Genomic DNA, 26,576 nt, shown 5'->3' on the forward strand with positions numbered 1-26,576 from the left:
ATTGATCAATATCCTCTGAAATGAAATATGCTGACTAACAACTCTCAAGCTCCAGAAGGCTGATCTAGATTTTTATAAGGAAAATGTATATATTACACCAATTCAAACCCTTAAGGTCACATTCTTCCAAAAAAAAGTTTAAGATCTCATTATCACTTATTAACCTGAAAGTACTCAGAGCTGTCTTCTAACAATAAAAGCCAGCGATTTCCAAGTATATATAGAGGACAGCTATGAAATTTGTCACAATCAGTAATATTTATATTAAATGGACAATTCAGTTTCATAGGCCAAACTCAAAGGTGCTTTTTCAGGAGGTAATTCTTTGAAGACATTTTGCTTCTCATCCAAGAAGCTTCTTCAGCTCTGACTGGATGGTAGGGAATGGAAAGACCATCCAGTCAGAGCTGGAGAAGCTTCTTGGATGACTAACAAAATGTCTTCAAAGAAGAAAAACCAGAAAGTCCAGTTGCCTCTTGGAAAAGCACCTTTGGGACAACCATGACCTGGATGACTGAGAATCTCCGTAGACATTCATAGACCAAAAGATCTTGGCAAAGCAAATTTTGCAGTTGACTGAGTTTTTTTTTTTTTAATTTGTGCTGAATTGCTGAGAGATGCCCTCATGCTATCTAGCATCCCTCACCACACTGAGAACAGGTAACCCAATCCAGCATTTTAATAGTCAATTCTTAGTACTAATGGCTCTATTATTAGTTGCCTAAATAGAGCAAGAAAAACATTGGCTTTTGTCTAAAAAAGACATTCTTTCTTATCTCTTTGTCCTTATTGATACCTTTTATGGTGATCCATCAAAATAAACAGTGTTCTTCAGCTTTTTTTTTTTCTGGGCTCCATAATGATGTTTTATTGCCTGGAGAGTTAAAAACATAACTAAACAGTTAAAGTACTAGCAGCCATAATATTCACATATATATTCATATAAGCGCAACATGATCCTTCCATTTTTGAGTTATTTATATTCTTTAAAATTAAAAAATAATTCTTCCTCTCTCTTCCTTTCTCTCTTCCTTCTCTCTCTGTCTCTCTCTCTCTCCCATCTCCCTCTCTCACACACACAAACATTGATGTAGTAGCATATACAATGGATATTCTGGACTGGTTCTAGACCGGTTCTGAATTGGTCTAGAACCCCCATAGTATGTTGCTGAGCCTGTCTTCTCCATTCAGCATGAATAATCCCAAAATGATAATTCGTCAGATAATTTGTTATGATAGAACCCCAGAAACCATTCTGTTTCTTTCCTGTTTCTAAACTGGGCATAAAGTGGTTCTGAAATCAGTTTCAGAGGATTTTGTGGCTTTCATTAGCATGAATGGGATTTTGGTTAGGCAAGAATTTGGACAGCACTATGTTAAAAAGACCACAATAGAGCAGCTACTCCCTCTTCTGGGCATCTAAAGAGAATTTCATCGGTACCCAATTAAAGACAGGCTGGCATTACGTTCACTTTTCTCCTACACTGTTAGAAAAGTCTTGGAGTTTGATATATTTTTGTTAAATTAATTGATATTTTGCTTTTCCCTGATGACCTCCATGCGCAGGTGTATGGATTTGAAAATTGACATTGTTTACTTCAAAAAGGAAATGTTATGATAAGTACGGTAGTCCTTGACAATGAGCCCAAAATTTCTATTGCTAAATGAGAAATTTGTTAAATAAGTTTCACAACCTTTCTTGCCACTGTTGTTAATCAAACTGTGTCATATAATATATGTGTCATATAATATACATAATTTTTATTTATGCATATACCCACATATATGCATTTATTTATTTATTTTGTTTATGTAGTCCAGGGTCTGCAACCTTAAACACTCAAAAAGCCATTTGGACCCATTTCCCACAGAAAAGAAAACACCGGGAGCCACAAAACCCTCCCCATGCCTGACTATTTCTTGAGTGGCCACAAAACTAGCATATGTAGTTGAATTAAACATTCTGTTTTCTTCTGAAACTTTTCTTTTCTTGGATTTATCCATGGTTGGCTTTCCGGGGGCTGAAAAGCTCAATAAATCACATGCTGGCGGGTGTCGCACATTGTCGGTTGTGACACATATTCTGAGTGACAGGGAGCCGCAGCAGAGGGGTGAAAGAGCCACATGTGGCTCCAGAGCCGCAGGTTGCTGACCCCTGATGTAATGCATATTGGAGTGGTGACCCTTGCATATGCTGTATGCAGTGAAATTTCATTTTAGTCTATTCTATTCTATTCTAAAATCATTGCAGTTAACCTAGTTAAGTGAATCTGGCTTCCCCGTTGATTTTGCTTGTCAGGAGGTTGCAAAAGGTGATCACATGACCTTGTCACACAGCAATGGTCATAAGTATGAACCAATTGCCAAGCATCTGCATTTTGTTTACATGATCATGGGGATACTGTAAAGGTCGTAATTGTAAAAAACTGTCATAACTCACTTTTTTCAGTGCCATTGTAACTGTCACTAAATGAACTGTTGTAAGTCAAGGACCACCTGTATAGACTTATACGCATGTATCAATATGAGTAATTCTGTCAACTTTAGAATTAATTAAGCCCACTGAAAATAATTAGATATAAGTTGATCATTACAATGAATATCTTTTAAAGCCAACCAAGTCTTATTTTCAATCTTGTTTTTCAAAACCGTGACAATAGTACTAAAATGCCTTAACCAGAATTACCTAAATATTTCTTAAATTTCTTTCTGATTAAGAGAGAGAGTTATATGGAAAAAACTCACCAAGTAATGGATCTGTTTCATTTATGGCAAGAGATTATAACTAGCCATAATTTTCACACACATCTGACATTTCATAGACTTACTTCCTGTGCTTAACATGTTTTGTATGTTTTAAAATATGATAATAGGGAATTGTATGTTTAAAATACAACAACTGGGAATTCTTGTGTAATAATCTGCACTTAAATATAAACTGTTGTAAACCACACAAAACAAATATTTCTGCTCATTTCAGAGCTTAGGGATGATATGCAAGATTTGACCCTGCAAATTATACTTATTCCTTATGCTTTTGTCCTTGCTTGTTTATGAATTTCTGCTGAAGTGTCCATCCATATTTTATTTCAATTATTTCTTACCTATTTTGCTTTATATTATCCAAGCAACCAAAACCATTCTTTTCCAAATGTCTTTAGCTCTGGTTGATTGTGAATTTTTGTTTTTAGTCTGTAGATCTTTGAGGAGATTTTTTTAATTTTTTGGTCCGTTTTCACGACTTGGAAACCATTAAAATTGGAGCAGGTTCTAATTTAAGTAGAATGAATCAATGAATATGAAAGGCCTATCACATTCTGTAGAATCACACACTCAAAAAATAATAATAATAAACACATGCTCTAAAAGACAACAAACATTGATTCACACCAGCAGAAATAATACAAAACTATAGCAATAAAAAAAAATATGATATCTAGAAGGTGTAAAATCGTGACACCTAGAAGACTCTTTTCCAACAGCTTCCCTCCAAATTATGAAAGAAATGTCATGCAGAAGAAGTTTGTCCCCGTAAATTATTATGAAGATTATTATGAAGATTGTCCACTAATTTCCTAGGATAGTTCCTTTTAAGGACAAAGGGTAAAAGTAATATTTTTAAGTAGAGGATCAGGAAAAATATAAAAATCCTTACAATGTTAGCTTTTTGCCTCCTGATAAGTCCTAGTAAAGTTGACTTAAAAAAGCACTTTCTATATCTCTGACTCATTCTTTACTGCTTAGATCATCCTGCAATATATTGGTCCCACTGGACATTTGTATGTATTCTGATGCATTCTTTCTTGAAATGTATACATTTCAACTGGAATTTGACATGTTCTCTACATTGTAATTTGTGTATTGGCTCAAAAATGCAACATTGGATACATTTGAAAATGTATTTTTTTGCTTTTCTTCTTATGATTCATCCAGAATTTGTAACAGCCAAAACAAGTTTCTGTCTATATGAGGTATATGAAGTAAAGAAGTCTCCTCCAGCTTTAGCAAGCGCTGGCTAAAGCATGCAAAGCAATGCAAAATGCCTCATCCAGTCACATCTCCTTTTCCCTCTTGACAAGCAGAATCATGTGGCATGAAGCTCTTTGTGCTCTTTCGAGTAGGTTTCGACAGGTTTCGAGTATGCATATAAGAGTTACTCAGAGAGGGAATTGTAACCTAAGTAAAGATTGGTGAAACTGGTTTTATAACTATAATAGGAGATTCATTTACAGGAAGTATAACAGTGATAAGGCAAAGCATGATACTTAGTTAGCTCTATCCACCCAGAAAAGTGTAAAATCATACCCCCTGTGCATACTCTCTGTGCAGTGGAAAGAAAATGATCTCTGATTAGCAATTTTACAGAAATAAATAGAGATAGATAAAGGGGACACAGAGTTAGTCCTATACATGGGGAAATGAAATAATGGTGTCTACTGTATTATTAGACACCATGAAAAAACATTCCTGAGAATTAATCAGTTGTAATCTAAGTATGGTAAGGGGAGAAATGAATGAGCAGTGCTATTATTGGTGACAATATTTGTATAGAATATCATATGCAGAGATTGACATACAATCTCCTCTTAATATTTGAATGGTGGGAGATTTAGAATGATCAAAAAATATTTTTTTCACTCTGTAGAATTAAATAGTAGATTTTGATGAAGCGGGATTGATGCTTTTGAAGGTTGATGTTGAAGAAGACTCCCGAGAATACCATGGACAGCCGAGAAAATAAAAAGGATCATCTAACAAATCAACACAGAATTCTCAATTCAGGCTCAAATAACGAAGCTCAAATTATCATATTTTGGACACTAAGAGTCAACCCAAAACTTGAATCAGTCACACAAGAGGGTCCTGCAGGGGAAGATGATCAGAAATACTTTCCATGCCACAGAAACTAGAAACAATGAGCCTACACGAATTTCATTTAATATAGGGAATTTTTCTGATAATAAGATGTCCAACAGTGGGACAGTCTGTCTATGGAGACTGTGGATTCTTCAAAGACAAAGATGGACTATAGCGTGTCAATGATGGTTTACTTAATTTTCCTGCACATTGCAGAGAATTGGTGTAAATGTATGGAATGATCCTTGTGGCTCCCACAATTTCAGTTCCACAATTCTATAATTCCATGATTATATTACACATTCATCCATCCATCACATTTCTACCTCATTCATTTCACCTCGGTGACCCTGGGCAGTTTATGCCCTACTGAAAGGTTATCCCTAGCCCAATGCTAGGGATAGAAGGCTAGATGTACTTGCACTACTCTTCTTACATTGTTATACTCGAAATACAAAAAGTTTCAAAATGCATTCCAAACTGTTCAAAGCAGTGGTGGGTTGCCCCCAGTTCGGACCGGTTCTATAGAACCGGTAGTAAAACCAGCAGGAGGCTCCACCCACCGACCCCAATGTCATCAGGATGCTTCTGCGCATGCGCAGCCCCGTTGCAAACCGGTAGTAAAGGTAAGTAGAACCCACCCCTGGTTCAAAACAATTAACTTTGGGAAATTACACAGGCAGTATATAACTCAGCAAAGCAAAATAAAAACCAGAAGTATTGAACAATGCAAATCAGTTAAATCCTCCAATAAATCAGATGAAACATTTATAGAGTTTATAAAATATTAGGAGTTTTTCCTTGCTGATTTGCTAAGCCGATTTAATGTCCTAATTTGCTCTGGTGTACTATGACTTTTTGGCTCCACCTAGTGGTTTTGAGTGGGGTAGTCAATATTTCTCAGAGAGAATTGATACTGACTAAATTATTCTGATTATTACAGCTTAGTTGGTACTTAAAGGCTAGGAGGGAGCAATCTGTGGCTTACAGGCCTCGAGTGCTCCCCAGCTCTAGGAGAAACCAAAGCATCCACACCCAGATCTCTCCCTTTCATGTTGGTAAAGCTGAGCACTAATCAACCCAGGTGACCACAGTGGTGCTTGATTGCACCATGGTGGACACCATCTTCCCCTGTTAATCAACATACTTAATAGGGATGATTTCCCTCTTTTATGAAATAATTCTTTCTAAATAAGCATAGCTTATGCCCCCTCTCTGTTAATGTCTTTGCTCAAGCTTGCTGTGCCATGACTACATCCACTGCAGCCTCAGACAGAAAAGTAAGTTTTTCCTAACTGGGTAGAAAGCTGCAGAGCAGTTTTAGACATTGCAGTGTATGGAACAGAAAGGCCTAGGGAGGACACAGTCCACATGAACAGATCACATCCCTCTTGTTTATACAGCATCCTCAACAATGTATACTTCCTAACTGCAATCCCTATTAATCATTAGGATACAAGGGGTAGCAATCTAATGGGACCGGGGGCAGAATAGCTGTATGAAAGTTGATCTAATACTGTGTTTCTGGCCCATCTTGTAAAGAAATGTTTCCCAATCTCAGCAACTTTAAGGTGTGCAGACTTCAAATTTCAGAATGCCTTAGCCAACACCCAGATCCGGGGATTTGGGAAGTTGAAGTCCAACATCTTAAAGTTGCTAAGGTTGAGAAACACTATTCTAGGAATATCAGAAGTGAGTTGAAGTCATACATTGTATTCACCTGTAAGGAGAAATCGGACAGAATATTATTTTTCCCATCTCATTTGCCCCCATTGTCCCTCCCACCCACCTACCCTTGGCAATGGATTGGGAAGGCACTTGAGCAGAGAAACTGGCAGAACTGCCCGCAACTTTCTCGGCTGCTTCTTCACATTGCATTCTTAAGGTCTTCAGCATTTTACAATATCTGAGAACAGGTATATGCATTGGTAAATATTGAATTGATATTTTCTATTATTGAAATAATAATAATAATCCCAGGCCTTTGAGAAGGGCTTAGACTGCCAAACCCAGTCTAAACATGTGGCTGACTGTGCAACAAATAATAATAATAATAATAATAATAATAATAATAATAATAATAATAATAATAATAATAATAAAATAATAATAACTGAAGGCTTCATTTTAGCAACTCAAGAACAAGCTTTGCTAACTAAGGTGACAGCTTTGCATGAAGGTGAAAATTCAACATGTAACAAACAGTAAATGTTGCCTTTGTAATATTTGACACAACTGACCATTTGATGGGTAGCTGCAGCAAAATTTCACAAAGTGGCTACAAGCAGCATCATGACCGAGTTACCAGAATTATTCATTGGACCCTTTGCCCGTGGTTTAGATTTCAATGTAGTGAAACCTATTGGGACCATCACATCGTGAAGGTTTTGGGAAATGACCTGGTTAAGACCTTTTGTGGGATTTTAAGATCTATTAGAAAGACATTCTGTTTGTAATATGCCTGGTAAAACAGTTATTGACAAGAAGGAAGTCTGGTTCATTGATGTTGCTATACCAGGTGATGCTAGGATTCGGAAAAAAAACAATTGAAAAAAATTTAAAAATATTGGGACCTGCAGATGGAACTTGAACACTGATGAAAAAGAAATCCACTGCTATACCAATTGCGATCAGAGTCCTCAGAGCAATATTTAAAAGACTTCTCAATATGTGGAAATATTGAATTTATCCCACCTGAGCACTATTTCTCCACCCCCACCCCCCAAAAAATCCTACTCGGAACTGCCTATATTCTTAGACATTGCCTTAATCATTCTTAGGTCCTTGGTTAGGACTTGAATTATTAAGTTTCCACCAGTCTTAGACTATGAATCTGATTGTAGATTGCCCACATTTAATAAGAAAGTATCATAAAATAGCTAGGCTATGATGTACTTCTGTGTTTTTATCTTCCAGAAATACAGACCTAGTCGTTTTTGGTTGCTTGCTGAGTATTTATTCCTATTTTTAAAGAAATGGTTTTATGTTATAGTACATAATAGGCCGGAAGTCGACTTGTCTCTGTAACCTGTATTAGCCAGCGCGGTCTCAAATCTCTGACTGAAAAGCGGAGTTAATTCATTCTTCACAATATCATCGATCTGAGGAAATTGAGCGAATATATTCGAAGAACAGTACTGTACCATTCATCTAGATAAGCCAAGATGATAGGTGGCTCCATAGCTCAGTGGTTAGAGCACTGGTCTTGTAAACCAGGGGTCGTGAGTTCGATCCTCGCTGGGGCCTAGCGTTTTTTTTGTTTTTTTGTTTTTAAACATTCATTCGGTGGGGGTTTTTTGCTTTGCTTTTTTTAAAGTGTTCTTTGTGCAATTTAACACAACACGTTCCATATATAAATTTAAGGTCGGTGACAGCTCTATTGTCCACAAACAAACGTAATTACTGATTGCAAAATGCTGACAATCGAAGAGATTTTTTTTTCATTCATTCTATCTTAGTTGGTGCAGATGAAATCAAAACATTTTCATTTATCTATACCTTGAAATCGGATACTTGCCTCGAACGACTGCTTCGTGCGCAAAAACGATGCTTAGTCAGCTAGGATCCTAAATGAATTTTAGGTAAGAAGGACAATAAGAAGTGAATGAGTAGTATAAAATCTGTAGCGTAAGTTGTTGTTCCACAACAAGACCAGCAGGTGGGGCTGCTGATCAAGGAATATGAAGGAAAGGGCAGCGGAGAAAGATTTATTTGGAACAAGGAAAAAAAATTCCTCCTCCTGAGCACAGTATTGAAATGCTTAGCCTACCGTCCCATATTCCCATGACGCCCAGACAGTATTTGGATGTCTATTCATTAGTCAGATTTATATTCCTCCCCCCCCCCCCCCGAATCCCTGAGTCCAGCTTCTCTTACAGGGTTGTTATGGGAAAAGTGAAGTAGAGTGGGCCCAGAGAGCAGCTAGTCTGAAGTCACTCATCTGGGCATGCTGGTTGATTTATTACAGATTAACAGAGTTGGAAGGGACCTTGTAGGTTGTAGATCATCTAGTCCAAACCTCACACCCACCCAGAAGCAGGAGACCCTACACCATTTTTGACAGATGGCAGTCCAGTCTCTTCTTGAAAGCATCCAGTGATGAAGCTCCCACAACTTCTAAAGGCAAGCTGTTCCATTGGTTGAATGCTCTCACTATCAGAAAGTTTCTCCTTATTTCCAGATTGAATCTCTCCTTGTTCAGTTTCTGTTAAGTTGGGTGAATGAGGATGCAGCAAGCCAGAGTAGTTAGTGACAACAGCTCTTTATTATATGGTGAGACTCCAGCAACTAAACCGGGTAGCCAGCTCCCTTTATATACCTTACAACCGTAGTGGTCAGCCAATCAGCTGAGGGTCAGTTATTTTGAACTTCCCGCCAAACAAACCTATTTACATAACAGTTTCCATCCATTATTCCTTTTCTGGCCTTCAGGTACTTTCGAAAATAGCTTGACCCCCTCCTCTCTGTGGCAGCCCCTCAAATATTGGAACACTGTTACCTTGTCTCCCCTGGTCCTTCTCTTCACTAGACTAGCCATGCCCAGTTCCTGCAACCCTTCATCTTGGTTGCTCTTCTCTGCACTCTTTCTAGAGTCTCAACATCTTTTTTATAGTGTGGTGACCAAAAGTGGATGCAGTATTCTAGGTGTGGTCTTACTAGGGCTTTATAGAGTGGTATTAGTACTCACTTGATCTTGATTGTATCCCTCCATTAATGCAAATTAGGATTGCATTGACTTTTTTGGCTGTCGCCGCACACTGTTGGCTCATATTTAATTGGTTGTCCACTAAGACTCCAAGATCCCTCTCACAGTTACTGCTATTAATCCTGGTTTCACCCAGTCTATTTGTGTACCTGAAACTTCCTGCTCTCCAGCCAGTATCTTAACCATTTGAAAGCAGAATGCTCGCACAAGGACTGCGAGAACATGGGAGACAGGAAGTGTTTCGATTCAGACTGACAGACAACTGTGCTCTTTATTTCACTAGCTGTGTTTCTTTTAAGGGGTTATTTGAGGTTACAACACCAACACCCCACTCCCCTTTCACAAATTAGCAGATAGTCTGAGGAATCTTAGACTAGTTAATAAGGCTCAATACCTGAACAGGGATTTCTCTATTAGCATATGGGGCAATCTGCCTTCTCAAAGCAAAGTCTCCTCCATGCATGTTATGTTGTGATTCCCATCAGCCAGCACATATATTAGCAATGCAACCAGGATTGGGGGAGTTTTACTATACGGTAACACATCTGGGAGGCACCAGCATGGAGAAGGTGAGAGAGATGAAATCCAGAGCGCAGTCCACAGGGACATGCATTTTAAAGATGGAGAAGACTTTGATGTATAAAATTTCCTCTGATTAACATCTATATTCTTTCAAGAGTCTCCCAGAAACCACAAGCACTTTCTTTTTTTAATTTCATTCTATATTTAATAGAATACAAAAAGAGAGAGAGAGAAAGAAACTTTTAAAAACTCTTGGACCGTATGCTATCACTCATTTTAAAAATTCAACTGTTGGGTTAGCATCATTGAAATATAAAAGATTGAGTAACATTAGGTCATTTTTATTTCTGTTGTGAAAATGCAAACATTTTAGAAGAAAAATTAGAGGATTTCATTCTCAGAATACAACCAGCTTTCCTCATTTGCTCAGCCCTTTGCCAAAAATTAGCTCTTAAATTGCAGCTCTCTGAATTCTCAGGGATGCTTTTTCAAAGTAAGTCATCAAGGGTTTGGTTTTGGTTTTTCAGAAAAAAGGAACAAATCCATTCTCACATGATACAGTTGTATTTTTGGTGGATTGTAGTAAGTGCCCACTAGAGTATCTGCTTAGATTCACTAAGCAATTCTCAGAGAAAGACCTGTGCAGAGCAGTTAACTGGAAAACATCTGGGATGGTTAAACTTCCAGTTGTAAACATTTAAACAATTAAATATTTAAATGAATGTACCACATCTGGTGAGGTCAGTGTCTGAAAAGCTGTGTAAAAATGTTTGTATATCTATATGCCATTCTGATTCACTTTCTTGGAAGTAAAATGAGTCACTTGGCAATCCCATCCAGATTCCCTTCTCTTGATTCTTGGGAGCATTTTGGATGTTCAAACAGAACTTCTTGCACTGACCCTTTCTTTCTTCTTCCTTCCCTTCTTCGGTGTTTTCTCCTTAGCTGCTGTTTTCAGCTTTGGAGACGGTGAAAGTTTCTTCAGGGCTCCAGCTAATTGTGATCTTCTCTTCTGGGGGGACTGAGTTCTTGCTCCTGAGATAACTGGTGCTTTCTCCTTTTGTGTTCGCCCATCAGATTTGGCTTGGGAACCCTGGCCTTTGGGACGCTGTGCTGTTGGCAGCTTTTTACCAGAACGTGTAGGATCTGCTGAGCCATGCTTCAAAGAGTTTCTGTGGGATGCAGGCTTCTTCCGTTTCTGGCCAGAAGAAGCAGGGGGACGTTTTTTAGAACGGACAACTGTTTTGGAAGACTGGGTTGTAAGGCGCTCTTTGATCAGTTCAGGCACAGTCTCTGAGAAAACATGGTTTAAAAGTTCATAATTAACATTAGCAGATTGATGACTTACAAATGCTGCCTTAGAGCAAGCAATGATCTCTTCCCACATTTTTCCCTTACTTGCAAAACTAGTGGAAGGCAAGATCACATTTTCATTCAACTATGGGCATTACATTTGAAAGGTTGATCTGGGTAGCAGATTAAAGAAAAAATATGAACTTATAAACATCTTTTAAATGCCATGCCCATATCTAGCTATTTGGGTTTTAAAGTGCAACTGTACAGGGGGGAATCAGCAGACAGTATTGCCTAAATCAAGCATTTAATGTACACAAATAGCCTACCAAGCCATGATTTCCTGTGACTAAACTCATTATTTTGGCCCCAAATTTAGTAGTATAGTTGCTAGAAATTAATTTACACTACAGTGTAAGCTCCAACATAGGTTTTATATCGTTAAAGCAAAAGTCTAGAAAGGAAAGAAGACATACCAACCATACCAACATGTGATGTGACCACAGATATTTGCATCACTAGATAGCCTTTCCTCCTCTCAACAATATTAAATTGCCCAAAGTTACTCACTGCTGATTTTCTATTCCAATAGTTTTTAATTCTGTATACCTTATGTGTATATTAATCACACATCAAAGAACCCAGATGCTACTTTTTCAAGGAAGGAAGGAAGGAAGGAAGGAAGGAAGGAAGGGTATTTAGAGGCAGTTCTTTATTATATTTATCAGTTAAGGTAAGACTTAAGAACATGAAAATGCAGTACCACTATTGACAATGTTATCACTATTTTTTTTTTTAAATGAGAGCTAATGGGTCAGAAAATGTTTTTCACTTTGAGAACAGTTTTATCAAAATCAAACCTACAACTAAATAATGAACAAAAGCTAAGGAAAGAATAACATAGAATACCAGGGTTGGCAGAGACCTTGGAGGTCTTCCAGTCCAACTCCCTGCTTGAGCAGGAGACCTTATACCATTCCAGACAAATGGGTGTGCAACAGGGATGAAATTTACTTACCTTCACTACCGGTTCGTAAATGGGAGCACACCTGTCTCCTCCACACATGCACAGAGCCTTCTGCGCATGCACAGAGCCTCAAAAATGGAATGTGATGACATCCGGGCAGGTGGGCGGAGCCTCCCGCCGCCGCCACTACCAGTTCGCCTGAGCTGGATAGAACTAGTTGAATTTCACCACTGGTGTGCAATGTCCTCTTAAAACTCCAGCATTGGAGCACCAACAGCTTCTGGAGGAAAGCCATCCCACTAATTAATTGTTCTCGCTGTCATAAACTTTCTCTTTAGTGTTGGGAAAAATGTATTTAATTATTTAGATTCTCAAACCCAATCGTTCCAGAAGTTACCACAGTCCTGGTTTCCAGGAATCAATTACTTGCTAGGATGCTCAGTTCCCTTTGCTTCAATGGATTTTATCTATTTTAACTTTGCCCATTAGCTCAGCTTTTCTCTGTCCTTTCCAGAGTTTTTTCCCATTTAGGAGAAAAGCTGCAATCACCCAGAACTATTTTTCCTTGCTTCCAATGGTATTTCTACCACAAATTAAAAAGCCCTATCAAATCATGCTATCATGTTATCAGTAAATGAGCACAAAAATAACCAACTATATTATCTGGACAAGGGATTATATGTGAGAGGTAGGAATAAGAACCGAAACAATGTACAATTTCTTGCTGAAGAACTGACTTCTTGGGACCTGGAAGAAAGTGTTGAAAGCTGAACAAATCTTTCCTTTCAGTATGTCTGAATATTTGTACTATTACATAGTGAAAATAAACAGCAGAGCAAACCCTTATTGACTTACTTGCAGTTGGAACAAATGGGATCCGCTTGCTCTTTGTTTTCACTGGAACTGGCTTCTGTTTACATTTTCCTGGTGGAGCTCTCCTAAAACACAAATTGGATCACAAAAAAATACATCTGGGCATCTCAATGTGAATAAGAAGTTTCATTTTTTACCCTGGGGGCTGAAGGAGGTAACCTAATTTTTGAGTAAATCAAAGGTGTGCCGTCTGAGGGATGCAGACCTTTTGGGTCTTTCCAAACAGGAAAATCATTAAATACAAAGAAGGTAATAACAGTACTCAAAGAATTTAATTTAAATGCAAAAAAAGACATTTTGGAGTTTTTGCTATTAGTTATAATTATTCCTTTTGAATAAAGGGACCAAAGGACGGTATCCCAAAAGTCAGGACCTGCTTAAAAAAGGGCAGGCTTCAATAGTGCAATCGCCATTTTGACCCTTTTCTAGCTGCCCTGTTTTGAAGTCTGATGTTAATCCTTTCCTGGACAGAATAATGGCTTTAATTAGGGAAGTTGTTAATATATTTTCTAATTAAAATGGCCTAATTTACATACCCTGCCAATGAGATCATAGTTGTGTTTGTATATTTTGCATGCTCTGCTAATTGACTGTGACTTTAAATACAGGCAGATATGTTGGCCAGAAGGCCATATTGCAGCAATAACTTTATTAGTCTAATACAAAATGTATTAAGAGTTTGAAAATTGAGAGATTACTAAGAACATTTTGTCAGAAAAAAATACCTGTAGTTATAGGAAGAAAGGGACGGTAGACCTGTGGCTGGTATACCGTATTAACATGACTGAAAGAGTTCCTGAGTAAATAAACCTCCCTTGACATCTGCCTATTGGGGGGGGGGGGGAGTGCCCCCAGAAGTGTCTAGAAAAGCTGTCATATAACATCTCACCACCAGAGTTGGTTTCCATAGTAACACTGCATAGTACTTCTTGATGGTCATGGTTGGCCCACATGTCTTAAAGGAAAGCAATCCTTGAGGTATTAGGTTCTAACCCTTGGCCTCCCTGAGATAAGGGAACGAATAAACACATTTCTGAAGGGTCACATCCAGGGTGCCATTCAGCAGGTTCTGACAGGTTCTGGAGAATCGGTAGCGGAAATTTTGAGTAGCTTGGAGAACCGACAAATACCACCTCTGGCTGGTCCCAGAGTGGGGTGGGAATGGAGATTTTGCAATATCCTTTCCCCAGGAATGGGGAGGGAATGGGGATTTTGCAGTATCCTTCCCCTGCCACGCACACTAAGCCACACCACGCCCACCAAGCCACACCCACAGAACCAGTAGTAAAAAAATTGAATTCCACTATTGGTCACATATTTCTCACCCATGTTTAAATCCTATATTTGGCCTCCTCAAGATTATAGTAGCCCAGACCTGTTACCATTTTATGTCCTAATTTTACTGAGAACACAGAAGAATATACTTAGTACCTATTAAATGTATAGTTATCTGCAACAAATACCAATTGCATAGAATGAACAATGTTGATCCCTTCTCTTTTCAAATGTTTTAGTCAAAAGGATTTCACATTCCCTAAAATACATATCTGCATACATACAATTCCTATTCCAACAACTCAAAATTATGGTATATTTAAAAGCAAAACCAGTAGCTGTAAACTATAGGTTCAGCATGCCAGTTTTGCTTTGTATGTACAAGTAGTCCTCTTTTAATGACCAGCAGTTTATCTCATTAAGCAAAGCAGTCACTAAGTGAAATCATGACTGTGTTTATTATTTTACTTCTGCTTTTCTTTGCTGTACAGATCCACAAATGTGAGGATTGGTTGTAAAGTTACCATTGTAACTGCAAATGTTCATTAAACAAGAACTACATGTAATCATCTGGAATCGATAGCTCAAACACCAATCCTGAAATTTCTTATGTAAATACTTCTCTTTTTCAAAGTATAAAATATATTTCCTACATTCGTTTTTTCTATCCTTTCATAAAAAGAGCAGCAGCAATTTTTTTTCTGCTTTTTCTGCTGTTGCTGCTGCTGCTGTTTTTCTTAGTGTGACTTGCTCTTGTGTAGAATATCCAATGCTTTCACTTCAAGTCTATCAATGGAGTTTTCATGTTTGTCCTAGACTCATTCCTCAGTTGCAGATAAATTCTACGGTAATCCTCCATTTTAAAATAAATACACCTAATTTAGAGGGAATGGAAAGACATATTTTTGTCTGCTTTCCATGCTGTCAGTCCCACAGAGCCTCCTACAGGCCAACTTTCCTTGAGTTTTGCTTACCACAGCCTTCCCTAAACTGGCACTTGGTGAGGTATGTTGGACTACAACATGCTTCAGATGAGAATTAGAGTCCAACACATCTGGAGGGCATTGGCTGGGATAAAACTATCCTCTAAAATAAGAACAAGACAGAACAGGAAGAACAGGAAGAACATGATAGCTTCCAGTGATGAAAACAAGATGCACAGAGCCGTGAACTAAACAGATTTTGGAGGATAGGCCCAGGCTTATCCCCTTGCCTCTTTTAAAACACTGATTACTTGGACCAATATAATTGTTGTTGTTTTTGTTGTTATTCCCATGTTGTTGACAATATAAACACTCCTCTGGATTGAGATTGCTGGGAGGAGAGATGCAGACTCAATAAATTAAGTGCTTCTTAGTGACGACTAACCAACATCAAGAGTATGGGATGACTCATATATCACACTAATATAATTTCTTTGCTTTGGAGTTAAAATGACTGTGTCATTTTAACAGACCAGGATGATGTAAAAGCAGAACATTGAACATATAATTTTTAAATAGGGGTGCTTTTAAAAAAATGGGTGCTTTTTAAAATATTACAGATTTCACCACATACAGTACCCTCACACACATGAACTGATGTTCATTTGACTTCTGAGCAGACAAAATAAAGCTTTTGTTGTGGGGCTAAAGAATTCAAATTATTTGTTCAGAAGCTGTAAAGAAGATGTTTTTGAGATCATTAAAACAAACTTTCAGGTTGTCAGAGCATAAATTAAAGTTTATAACTAAATGCATTTCATCTGTTTCCACATTTTTAGTTCTTGGACAGTTTTTTCTGACGGTTTATTTTACTGAGAAGCAGCTTCAATGCGGGACTGACACAGACTCTGCTCTCTAATCCAGAGTTTCTCCACCTTGGCCATTTTAAGATATGTGGACTAAATAAGAGAGCAGGAAGATAGACAATATTATTTGATATGGGATTTATTTTATCAATGGATAGAGAATTAGAATTGGAAATAATTATGATATAAATGGATGTTGAAACTTTTGGAAATAAGCTAGCATGTTTAATGATAAATTGAAGAGAAGAGAAGCACAAAAATGCCACCGACTGATGCACTGTCTAAAATTGTGTGGAATGATAATGCTTTTATGTTCTGTTTTGTTTTGTTTGTGTTTTTGAAAATAAAAAAAATTTCTATTAAAAAAAAAAAGATATGTGGACTCCAACTCCCAGAATTCCCCAGCCAGCTGAAGTTCACACATCTTTAAATGGCGAAGGCTGAGAAATATGGCTTTAATCTCTTCCCTTCCCTAATCCCTGAGGGGAGAAATCCCAGCTGCAAAGGAAAAAGATACAAATAAAAATTGTACACCCCTGCATTAATAAAGAATAACTTCTCAATAACATAAATACATCCACAGATGTCATTCATGAAACTGAAGTCAGATTGATTCGTGAGGATGTCTTCTCTTTTCTTTTAAAGTAGCTCAAGAAAGAACTTTCGAGATCTTGGAAGAGGTACTAACCTTGCTGGATCCACAAATTTGTAAATAGTGCCACTTGGAGCATAGGCACTTGGATAAGATGTAGCCATAAAATAAAGTTCACCTGGAGACAACAAAAGAAAGGATGTGTATTAGTAACAGGACTACTTTGGACAAGACTGATTTAGTTCTTAGTTCTCCTTTGAATGGCTTGTGTTATAGGTCCCATTAGGCTGAAGGCAGCTGAGTGCTATAACCATCCAGTCTGTCTTTCTTTCCCACTCTTGCTCTTGCAATTTCTGACAGATATAAAGCTGGAAAGTTTTAAGCTATTGGTAGGATAACAAATATAGTTGATTTGACTTTATTGATTGCTAGTCAACCATGCCTGCCTACCTCTAATACAAGCAAGAACAACCCTCTATCTCACGGGTGTCAAACTCGCAGCGTCACATTGCTATCATGTAACGTATCGTGATATTTTTCCCCTTTGCAGAGTTGGGGTAGCCATGGCCTGTACGTGACGCATATGTCCCATGGGCTGCCAGTTTGACACCCCTGCTCTAGCTGGTATAGAACTATGCAGCATGAATGACCAGACATTTCTCTTGGCATCTGCTCTTCACTTTAAATTTTTTAAGATGCTTTTAATTTTGAAAACACATTTTAATGGGAAAGCATACAGTATCTGCCTCAAGCATAATTTTTGGTTCTAGATTGATCTGTGTGCCTCACATTACACCACAAGCATCCTTAGGAAGTAAAGATGATAGCTGAAGCTCAGGACTTTTGGACTATATCTATTTGATGGGAAACAAGATATAGGAAAATTAGCATATTTAAGTTATCTCTGTGAGACCCACAGACATGGCAGGAGCAACCGAACAAGTTGCTTTCTGATAAAAGATTTTTGGGAACTGGCCATGGTAGAAATTTTTCAAATATTCCTGTAGTAGCCATTTTGTGAGAGCATCCACAGCAAACTCTAAACCTTTCAAGCGTGCCTACCTAGTCAAAAATGTTGTCTGTGACCAAAGCCATACTTTGGAAAGCCAGCATAAAGGCATACAAGTTTAATTAGTTAATTACACATACATGCACTGTACACAATGTGTGTAGACTATCCCAAACAATTAAAATATCTTGGCAGTAAACAAAACAAGAATAAAACAGAAAACACAATAAACCAAAATTAAATTTTAAAAAAGGCATGCATACCCAATAAATTCAAGCCAAAGGTTTAGTAAAATAATACTGTTTTAACTCCTTGTGAAATCTCTCTGGGGAAGCCTGCTCCAGATGGAGGTGATTATAAAAAAAGACCTATCCTCTAGCTTCTACCTAAACTTGTCATGGAAGGTAGGATTCTCAGCAGATCATCTCTATGGTTTCAGATCAGATGGCAGATTCTATTTTGGCAAGGCAGTGACTGAGGTATCCCTGTACTAATCGTATACTTCTTTGAATTAGATCCCCCAAACACCCCATTTTTAAGATGTGGGAAATAAGATTTAAGAAACAGGTTACCTGCTTCATCCTCTGCAAAAGAGATGATAAATTTGCTGTACGAACTCACAAGCCCTGGAAAAGCACAGGCTTTTATGCTACCAACGCAAATATCTTGTTTTTTCCATGTATTTGTTTTCTCATCTTCCTGCAAAGCCATAAGTCGACTGAATGGAGAAAGAAAATTAAATTTTATTTTTATTTTGCTATTTCACAATAGTTCAAAGTTTTAAAAAATAATGGTAGTACACAAAGTTAATTTATGCAAAAATGAAATTAAACCTTGGTGATCCTGAGCCTACTGCATTCACTTAGGAAAGGACATAGGTCCATGTTGGAGTGTCTGCTTCCATGCAAAAGATCCTAGGTTCAACTCTCAGCCTCTCTAAAAAAAAGGTCTTCAAAACTTTCACTTGAAAGCTTAGACTAGAACTTCAGTATAATAAAACAAGGATCAATACTGTGACTCAACATACATGTCACTTCCTATATTTCTCTATTACCTAGATATGGGGAGTTTGTGACCCTTCAGTTACTGTTAGAGCATATTCTTATCATCCTTGGCTACTGAACATACTAATTAGATGTAATGGGAATTAGATGTGATGGGCAATAGCCAGGGGTAAAATCCAGCAGGTTCTGATAGGTTCTGGAGAACTGGTAGCGGAAATTTTGAGCAGTTCGGGGAACCACTAGCGGAAATTTTGAGTAGTTCAGAGAACCGGCAAATACCAACCCAGCTGGCCCCAGAGTGGGGTAGGAATGGAGATTTTGCAGTATCCTTCCCCTGCCACACCCACCAAGCCACACCATGCCTACCAAGCCACGCCCACAGAACCGGTATTAAAAAAAATTGGATTTCACCACTGGCAATAGCTCTATCCCATTTATATAATTTGCATATATTTTCGCTATCAGAACTGATTCTATGAGTAATTTTTAGATGTAGATTCATGATCTTGTACCCATGGGAAGGACACTCATTTTCGGATGATTGTCTTGAAGGAATGATTACCTGAATATTTGCAACTGAGGCATAGCAATGTCTGATGAGAACTGTCAAAAAGTAGGTGATAAAACTTTACATACACAGTGACAGCAATTAAAACAGGAACAAGACCTTTAGAAAGATGGTGTTGAACTTCTCTACCATGGTCAGTTCAAGTACTTTCATATTTTGCTAGCCACTGGCCTTAACTTAATGGGGTCACACTATCTTCAAATATATAATCCCAGATACATATTTGGGCTGAATGTGCTAAAGACCTGTAGTTTGGACAGCCATCTATTCAGGTGGCTGTAATGGCCAGCTATAGTTTGAAGTAAAAGCTGATAAAGAACCTCTTAAATTTGGTGGGAATTGCAGAATTAAATAAGCATAATTATCTCACCTCAATAAATTTAATTGGCGGTGTATAAATTTAATTAATTAATAAATAATCATAATGGACAACGCTGAGAACAGTCGAAAAGAAACAAATGTTTCTCATACTCAGGCAAAATAAACAGAATTTTATCTGATCACAAAGTTTATTTGTGATCAATAAACTTTGTTCTTCTCCATATATTACACACTTTAGTGTATTTAAAAGTAAATGAAATAACTGTCCCTTACCCATTCATAAAGTCACCAAAAATGTAAAGACCATTAAGGTTTGGAGACTCACACCCTCGATAAACATATCCACCAGTGACTGATTTTCCTACAGAACGTCCATAAGCAAATATTGGAAGTACATCCTCTGTTAAAAAGAAATAGAAATTACTCAACTGAAATTGTTGGATTATCTAAAAAGAAGCAAAAAAATCTCCTGATCAAGAGCAATGCCAATGTTAACTTCTGATTATTATCTACTAATAAGAATCTATATTTCCAGTGTGTCAATCCTTAAATAGCCAAACCAGCAGAGGAGGAGGAACCTCAAGATTTATAGCTATACAAAACAAACCCAAGTTAAGAAAAGTTTATTGGGGGAATAGTATCTCAGAAACAGGCCAGTGCCCCTTTCAGGGCATTCAGTTAATAGTAGTATAGAACACCATTTCTGTGAACGCTACTTCCTCAATCTCTGAGCAATAAACACGCACACAGGTATTGTTTTCTATGTGTTACCCAGAGAAAATTTATTTGCATGATATTATTCTTGGTTAAATACACTAACTGTTTCAGGGGTGAAATCTACTTACCTTCTTTACCGGTTTGGAAGCCGCACACTCATGCTCCCTTCACTCATGCACGCATGCGTCATGGGCATGCGCACACCTTCTGCACATGCGCAGAAGATAAAAAAATATTACTTCCTGGTTAAAACCAGGAAGTAATGACACCTGGGTGGTGATTGCTACCGGATCGCCAAACCATAGGGAAAAATTGCTACCGGATCAGGCAATCCGGTCCGATCCAGGAGCATTTCACCCCTGAATTGTTCTTAGTGTACTTGTCATTTGACCCAATGATGACTGCAACATACTATGTAAACAGTCTTATAAGTAAGTGGCCTGCCCAAGTATCTATTTAAACATTGTTTGTTTGTTTGTTTGTTTGTTTGTTTGTTTGTTTGTTTGTTTTGAAAGGTAAACAAAATGTTAAATGTTTACAGGCAGGGCTTTCTACTTGATTGACATATATAAAAGTAACACATTCATTTAGAATCTCAGGAAAGGTCTTAACTGCAGTGTTTGCAGAGAAAGTCCAAGGAAGGCCAAATCCCCAAATCAATATATGGTTAGAAGCTGCATGAGCCACCTTTTGATAGAGAGACAGAATTTGTGGCATAACTCCACAACACATTTTGCCATTTTGAAAAAACAGCCAGATCCTGAGGATGCCTGCATCTCTTAGGAAATGGATAGTGTTATGTATTGATACTTTTGAGCAGGAGTTTCAAACCTGCTATCGTTTCTGATTGGCTGACAGTCCCTCCTGGATTGTATATAAGGAGGGCTGCAGCCTCTGAGTTTTTGCTGAAGTCTCACTGTATATTAAAGAGCTGTTGTCACTTGCTTGGTTGTGCCTCTCGTTATTCCCGAACCACTTCATTGGCGACGAGGATGGGATAGAGGTCACAAGAAGCGAACCAGTGAGACCACGAGCTTCAGCTAGGCGACGAGGCGAACTACAGGGGGCATACTGAACAAGCCTTTTGATCCGACCCGCGAAAAATGGGTCTCGTACCTAACGAGGTTCGAATGCTCGCTCGAAGCCAGCGACATGCAAGGGCTCTCCGCTAATCGGAAGAGGGCCCTCTTCCTAAGCCACTGTGGACCGGACGTGTTCGAGATGGCAGAGTCACTGTGTGAGCCAACGCCGGTCCAGACCGTCTCCTGGGACACCCTGATGGCCACGCTCCGGGCTCACTATGCTCCCGTGCCCTCCAAGTTCGTGCAACGATACCAACTCAGACAGCGCATTCAGCGAGAGGGAGAACCGGTCAGCGCATACATGGCCAGCCTGAGAAAAGCCGCAACCCATTGCGACTATAGAGACTTGGACGATGCATTGCTTGAGCAACTTATCTGTGGTGTTCGGGACATTAGGCTGCAACAGCGCCTGCTCGCCAAGCCTGATTTGACGCTTGCTGGAGCCCTAGACGAGGCCAGGGCTCATGAAGCCTCCACAAAAGCCGCAGAAACGCTGCAGCGTCCGCTGACCAGCAAAGACAACCCCAAGTCTGCCCCGGTGCACAGAGAAGACGCCGGATCCAGCTCGGAGTCCGAGTCGGATGAGGATGTCTTCCGAACGGAGCACCAGAGAAAAGACACAGGCAGCCCTCGGCGAAGCTGCCCCATGGTGGAGGGCACCATGATAGACTGTCCTGCAAATACAGGGAGGCTATTTGCAGGCGTTGCGAGAAAAAAGGGCACTTGGCACGAGTCTGTAGAGCCATTCTGCCCAGAAAACACCAACCACGCCGCAGCCAACCAGAATCAACGCGCCAGAAACAGCCAACGAGGGAAGGCGGCGCGAAAAAACGGCGCAAATTTGAACCTCAAGACGGCCGCAGCATTCACATAGACCAGGCCAGCGCAGAAATCGAGGACAAAGTCAGCACGGTGGTCGAAATCAACGGCAAGCCATGCTCGATGGAGATCGACACCGGATCAGCTCTCTCCATAATGTCATGGGTGACCCTAAAGACCATCCTGCCGTCGTTCCGGAAGGACCAGCTCTCCAAACAGAGACTGCGCATCCTAGACTACCAGGGGAACCGAGTCCCCCTCGAAGGCGTGGGCACGTTCCGAGTCACCTACGGAGACTACGAAAGAGACCTGCCACTGACCATCGTCACGAAGCAGCTTCCCAGCCTTCTCGGCATGGGGTGGTTCCGAGCCCTCGGCATGGGTTTCACCGGCATCCACCAGATGCTCAAGTCATCGTTAAAAGACAGTCTCCTGACCGAGTTCCAGGACTTTTTCAGGGACACGTTGGGCAAGTATGTGGGGACCCCTATCTCCCTTAATTTAGACCCCAACGTAGCCCAAATAAGACTCAAGGCCAGACGGGTGCCTTTCGCATTGAAACCAAAGATCGATGCGGAACTGGACAAATTAATTAAACAAGGGGTGTTGGTTCCCGTTGACCATGCAAAGTGGGAAACCCCTATAGTGACCCCAGTTAAGTCTGACGGCTCAATTAGGATCTGCGCCGACTACAAGTGCACGATCAACAAGGCTTTGCAGCCGAGCGCCTATCCGGTGCCGATCGTGCATCATCTATTACACTCCCTGGGGCCCAGAAAACGTTTTTGCCAAATTAGACCTGGCTCAGGCCTATCAACAATTACCAGTTGATGATGCCACGGCAGAGGCGCAAATGATTGTAACTCATAGGGGTGCATTCAAATGCACCAGGCTCCAGTTTGGGGTGAGCGTCGCACCCGGCCTGTTTCAAAGCACCATGGAGCACCTTCTGCAAGGGCTCCCCGGAGTGGTGCCCTATTTTGATGACGTTCTAGTCAGCGCTCAGGACGAACGTCAGCTAGGGGACAGAGTAAGGAACGTCCTTTCTAGATTTAGGGAAGCGGGACTAAAATTAAAGAAAAATAAATGTATGATCGCTGTCCCCTCCGTTGAATTTTTGGGGTACAGGGTGGATGGCACAGGCATCCACCCTACTGAAAGCAAGGTGAGAGCTATTAAGAGCACACCTGCCCCCAAGACCAAAGCAGAGCTCCAAGCCTTCCTTGGACTGCTCAATTTTTACTCAATGTTCCTGAAAGACAAAGCTACCGTCGCAGATCCCCTACACAAACTATTGGGGAAGAATGTACCATGGGTCTGGGGGAAACCATAAGCAGCCGCTTTTGAGGCAGTAAAGAGACTTCTATCGGAAGACAGTTTCCTAATCCAATACAATGCAGCGCTACCGCTTGTATTGGTTTGTGACGCCTCCCCCGTAGGAGTTGGTGCCGTCCTAGGCCATAGACTGCCGAACGGCCTAGAGGCGCCCATTGCGTTTTACTCTCGCACCCTGTCAAGTGCAGAGCGGAACTATAGTCAGTTGGACAGAGAGGCTCTGGCTGCAATTGCGGGGGTTAAAAAGTTCCACGAGTACCTCTATGGCCGGCAATTCGAACTTGTGACTGACCACCGGCCCTTGCTAGGACTTTTGGCGGGCGATAGGCCAACCCCCGCTGCCCTTTCCCCACGTTTGACCAGATGGGCCATTTTTCTGTCGGCCTATTCGTATCAGCTTGTCCATCGACCCGGACGGACCTTGGGTCACGCGGATGCCCTCAGCCGCTGCCCCCTACCTGACCTCCTTGCCAACCCAACGCCAGAAGCCTCCATTCTTTTGCTGGACACTTTGACTTTGGGGCCTATTTCCTCTTGTGAGGTGGCAAAAGCCTCGGCTAGAGACCCAACCATTCGCACTGTAATGGGTTGGGTGTTGAAGGGGTGGCCGGTCAAAGTGGACGGGGGGGAATACCAAGGTTATGTTAACAAACGTAACAAACTGTTTATGCAAGGGGGTTGTTTGTTGTGGGGTGACAGGGTGGTAGTACCAACGAAACTACGAACAAGGGTCTTAGAGTTGCTGCATGAAGGGCATCCGGGCATTGTCAGAATGAAAAGTTTAGCCCGCAGTTATGTTTGGTGGCCCAACATGGACCAAGTTATCTCCAAGTGGGTGGGGAAGTGCAGACCCTGCCAGGAGTCTCGCCCCGATCCCCCAGTGGCGCCCATCCGAGAGTGGGAGAAACCAAAAGGGCCATGGGGGAGGATCCATATTGATTTCGCTGGCCCCTTCCATGGGCAAACATTTTTAATCGTAGTCGATGCCTTTTCGAAATGGCTCGAAATAATTCTAATGCCCTCTACCACAGCCGAGGCAGTCATTAAAGCCCTACGCAAACTCTTTGCCACACATGGCCTACCGGATACTTTAGTATCTGACAACGGCCCTCAATTCACAGCAACCCTGTTCGAGGGCTACTTGGCCGGACTGGGCATCCGCCATGCCCTATCGGCCCTGTTCCACCCGGCTTCTAACGGATTGGCCAAACGTTTTGTAAGAACGGCCAAAGAGGCACTATCCAGACTAGACAACGGGGACTGGCAGGCCAGGATAGACCAATTCTTAGCTGTCCAGCATGCCACACCATGCACAGCCATGGGGAGAAGCCCAGCAGAGCTCCTCATGGGCAGGAAGCTTCGGTGCGTGCTAGACAGGCTTCACCCTAACTACTCGCACGAAAATTTCAAGGGAGAAACCTCCGGACTAAGACAGTTTCAGGTTGGGTCCCTGGTGTTCGCTCGCAATTATGCCAGCGGACCTCTATGGGTTGCAGGAACCATAGTGGGCATAACAGGCCCGAAATCTTATACGGTAGACGTAGGGGTAGACAGACTCTGGAAGCGCCACATAGACCAACTGAGAAAAAGGGTAGTCGGCGAAGCAAACATCAATTTAGACATCTCCGAGCCTAACTATAACAACTTTCACAAAACAGCTAACTCAAGCCCGGGTTCGCGAGAATACTTAGCTGACAAGCCCTGGTTCCAGCGCTGCCCCAGCGAGTCGCCACTCCCAACCGGGGATAACCACGCCCCGGACAAAATCCAGGAGGTTCCATTGGCGGAGCCGGGAGAGACAGAAAGTCCCTCCGACCAGCTCGACGCCCCACCAGACACTGAACTGCGCAGGTCAACTAGAGCGAGAACTCGTCCTAGGCACCTGCGAGATTTTGTGTGTACATATGTAAATTTTTGAATGTCAGTGCTTTCTGGGAAGGGAGGGGTGTTATGTATTGATACTTTTGAGCGGGAGTTTCAAACCTGCTATCGTTTCTGATTGGCTGACAGTCCCTCCTGGATTGTATATAAGGAGGGCTGCAGCCTCTGAGTTTTTGCTGAAGTCTCACTGTATATTAAAGAGCTGTTGTCACTTGCTTGGTTGTGCCTCTCGTTATTCCTGAACCACTTCAGATAGCTTAATGTATTGTAGACTTTTGATTTGACAGACTCTGTCCCCATTATATGCTCCATGCCAGTTTTTTAGCAGCACATAAACATGTTAACTAGTTAACTAGTTAAACATGTTAACATGGTTTACATGTTAACATGTTTAGAGAACACATAACCCTGCCCGCTTCCTAATATTTTAGTGCTGTATGTCATATTCTACGGGTCTGTGTTTAGGGAGTACTGGCAAGGCTTTGTTATATCATTATCTGTTCTATGGAGCAGGCAGACAAAAATAGGGCCTCATATTGATTAGGGTTAGCATTTTCTGCAACAGTTTCTCACCAACAATTTTCCTTAAGTGTACAAAATGGCTCAGTTGATTAAATGTAGGTGGCTCCATGACTGCCGGGGTGGAGTTATGTATGTCTATTTTTGATTAGTTAATTTCTTTGATTGTTTTCAGCAATAGGTTGACCCTTGCTGTGGGGCCTTCACTTACTTCTAAGGATGTAGGTATGTGTACTGTGAAGTTACATGTATGCATGAAAGGGGTTTCTATGCCATAACACTTCTTTTATTGTTTTAATGAAAGTAGCAAGCTTCTAGAGATGTCTATACATTGGCGTTCATCTTATTAGCAGTCCTGAGATGTTATAATACTTACCTAGTGAGGAATTTTGACACAGTTTCGTATCGTAGCACTCAAACCCTTCCTTGGCTCTCCAACCATAGTTCC

At 40.5% G+C, this 26,576-nt stretch overlaps 1 protein-coding gene and 1 non-coding gene across 2 annotated transcripts in view; one reads left to right on the forward strand and one right to left on the reverse strand.

Moving 5' to 3' along the window:
* The first annotated feature begins 8,030 nt into the window (after positions 1-8,030).
* Positions 8,031-8,103, forward strand: TRNAT-UGU (transfer RNA threonine (anticodon UGU)). Its single transcript has one exon. It is a non-coding gene; the product is annotated as a tRNA-Thr (tRNA).
* Positions 8,104-10,840: 2,737 nt separating this feature from the next.
* Positions 10,841-26,576, reverse strand: part of HHIPL2 (HHIP like 2) — a 23,535-nt gene continuing 7,799 nt past the window's right edge. The window contains exons 4-9 of the mRNA XM_070949225.1: positions 26,505-26,576; positions 20,049-20,175; positions 18,455-18,600; positions 16,970-17,051; positions 13,200-13,282; positions 10,841-11,377 (exon numbers count right to left, since the gene is read on the reverse strand). The exon at positions 26,505-26,576 is cut by the window's right edge and continues 260 nt beyond it. Coding sequence (XP_070805326.1) covers positions 10,962-11,377; positions 13,200-13,282; positions 16,970-17,051; positions 18,455-18,600; positions 20,049-20,175; positions 26,505-26,576 — 926 coding nt within the window. The 3' untranslated portion in view covers positions 10,841-10,961. The remainder of the gene's footprint in view (positions 11,378-13,199; positions 13,283-16,969; positions 17,052-18,454; positions 18,601-20,048; positions 20,176-26,504) is intronic.

Source organism: Pituophis catenifer, unplaced genomic scaffold (genome assembly GCF_029215685.1).
Source record: "Pituophis catenifer annectens isolate HBS135680 unplaced genomic scaffold, rPitCat1.0.hap2 SCAF_1, whole genome shotgun sequence".
NCBI lineage: Eukaryota > Metazoa > Chordata > Lepidosauria > Squamata > Colubridae > Pituophis > Pituophis catenifer.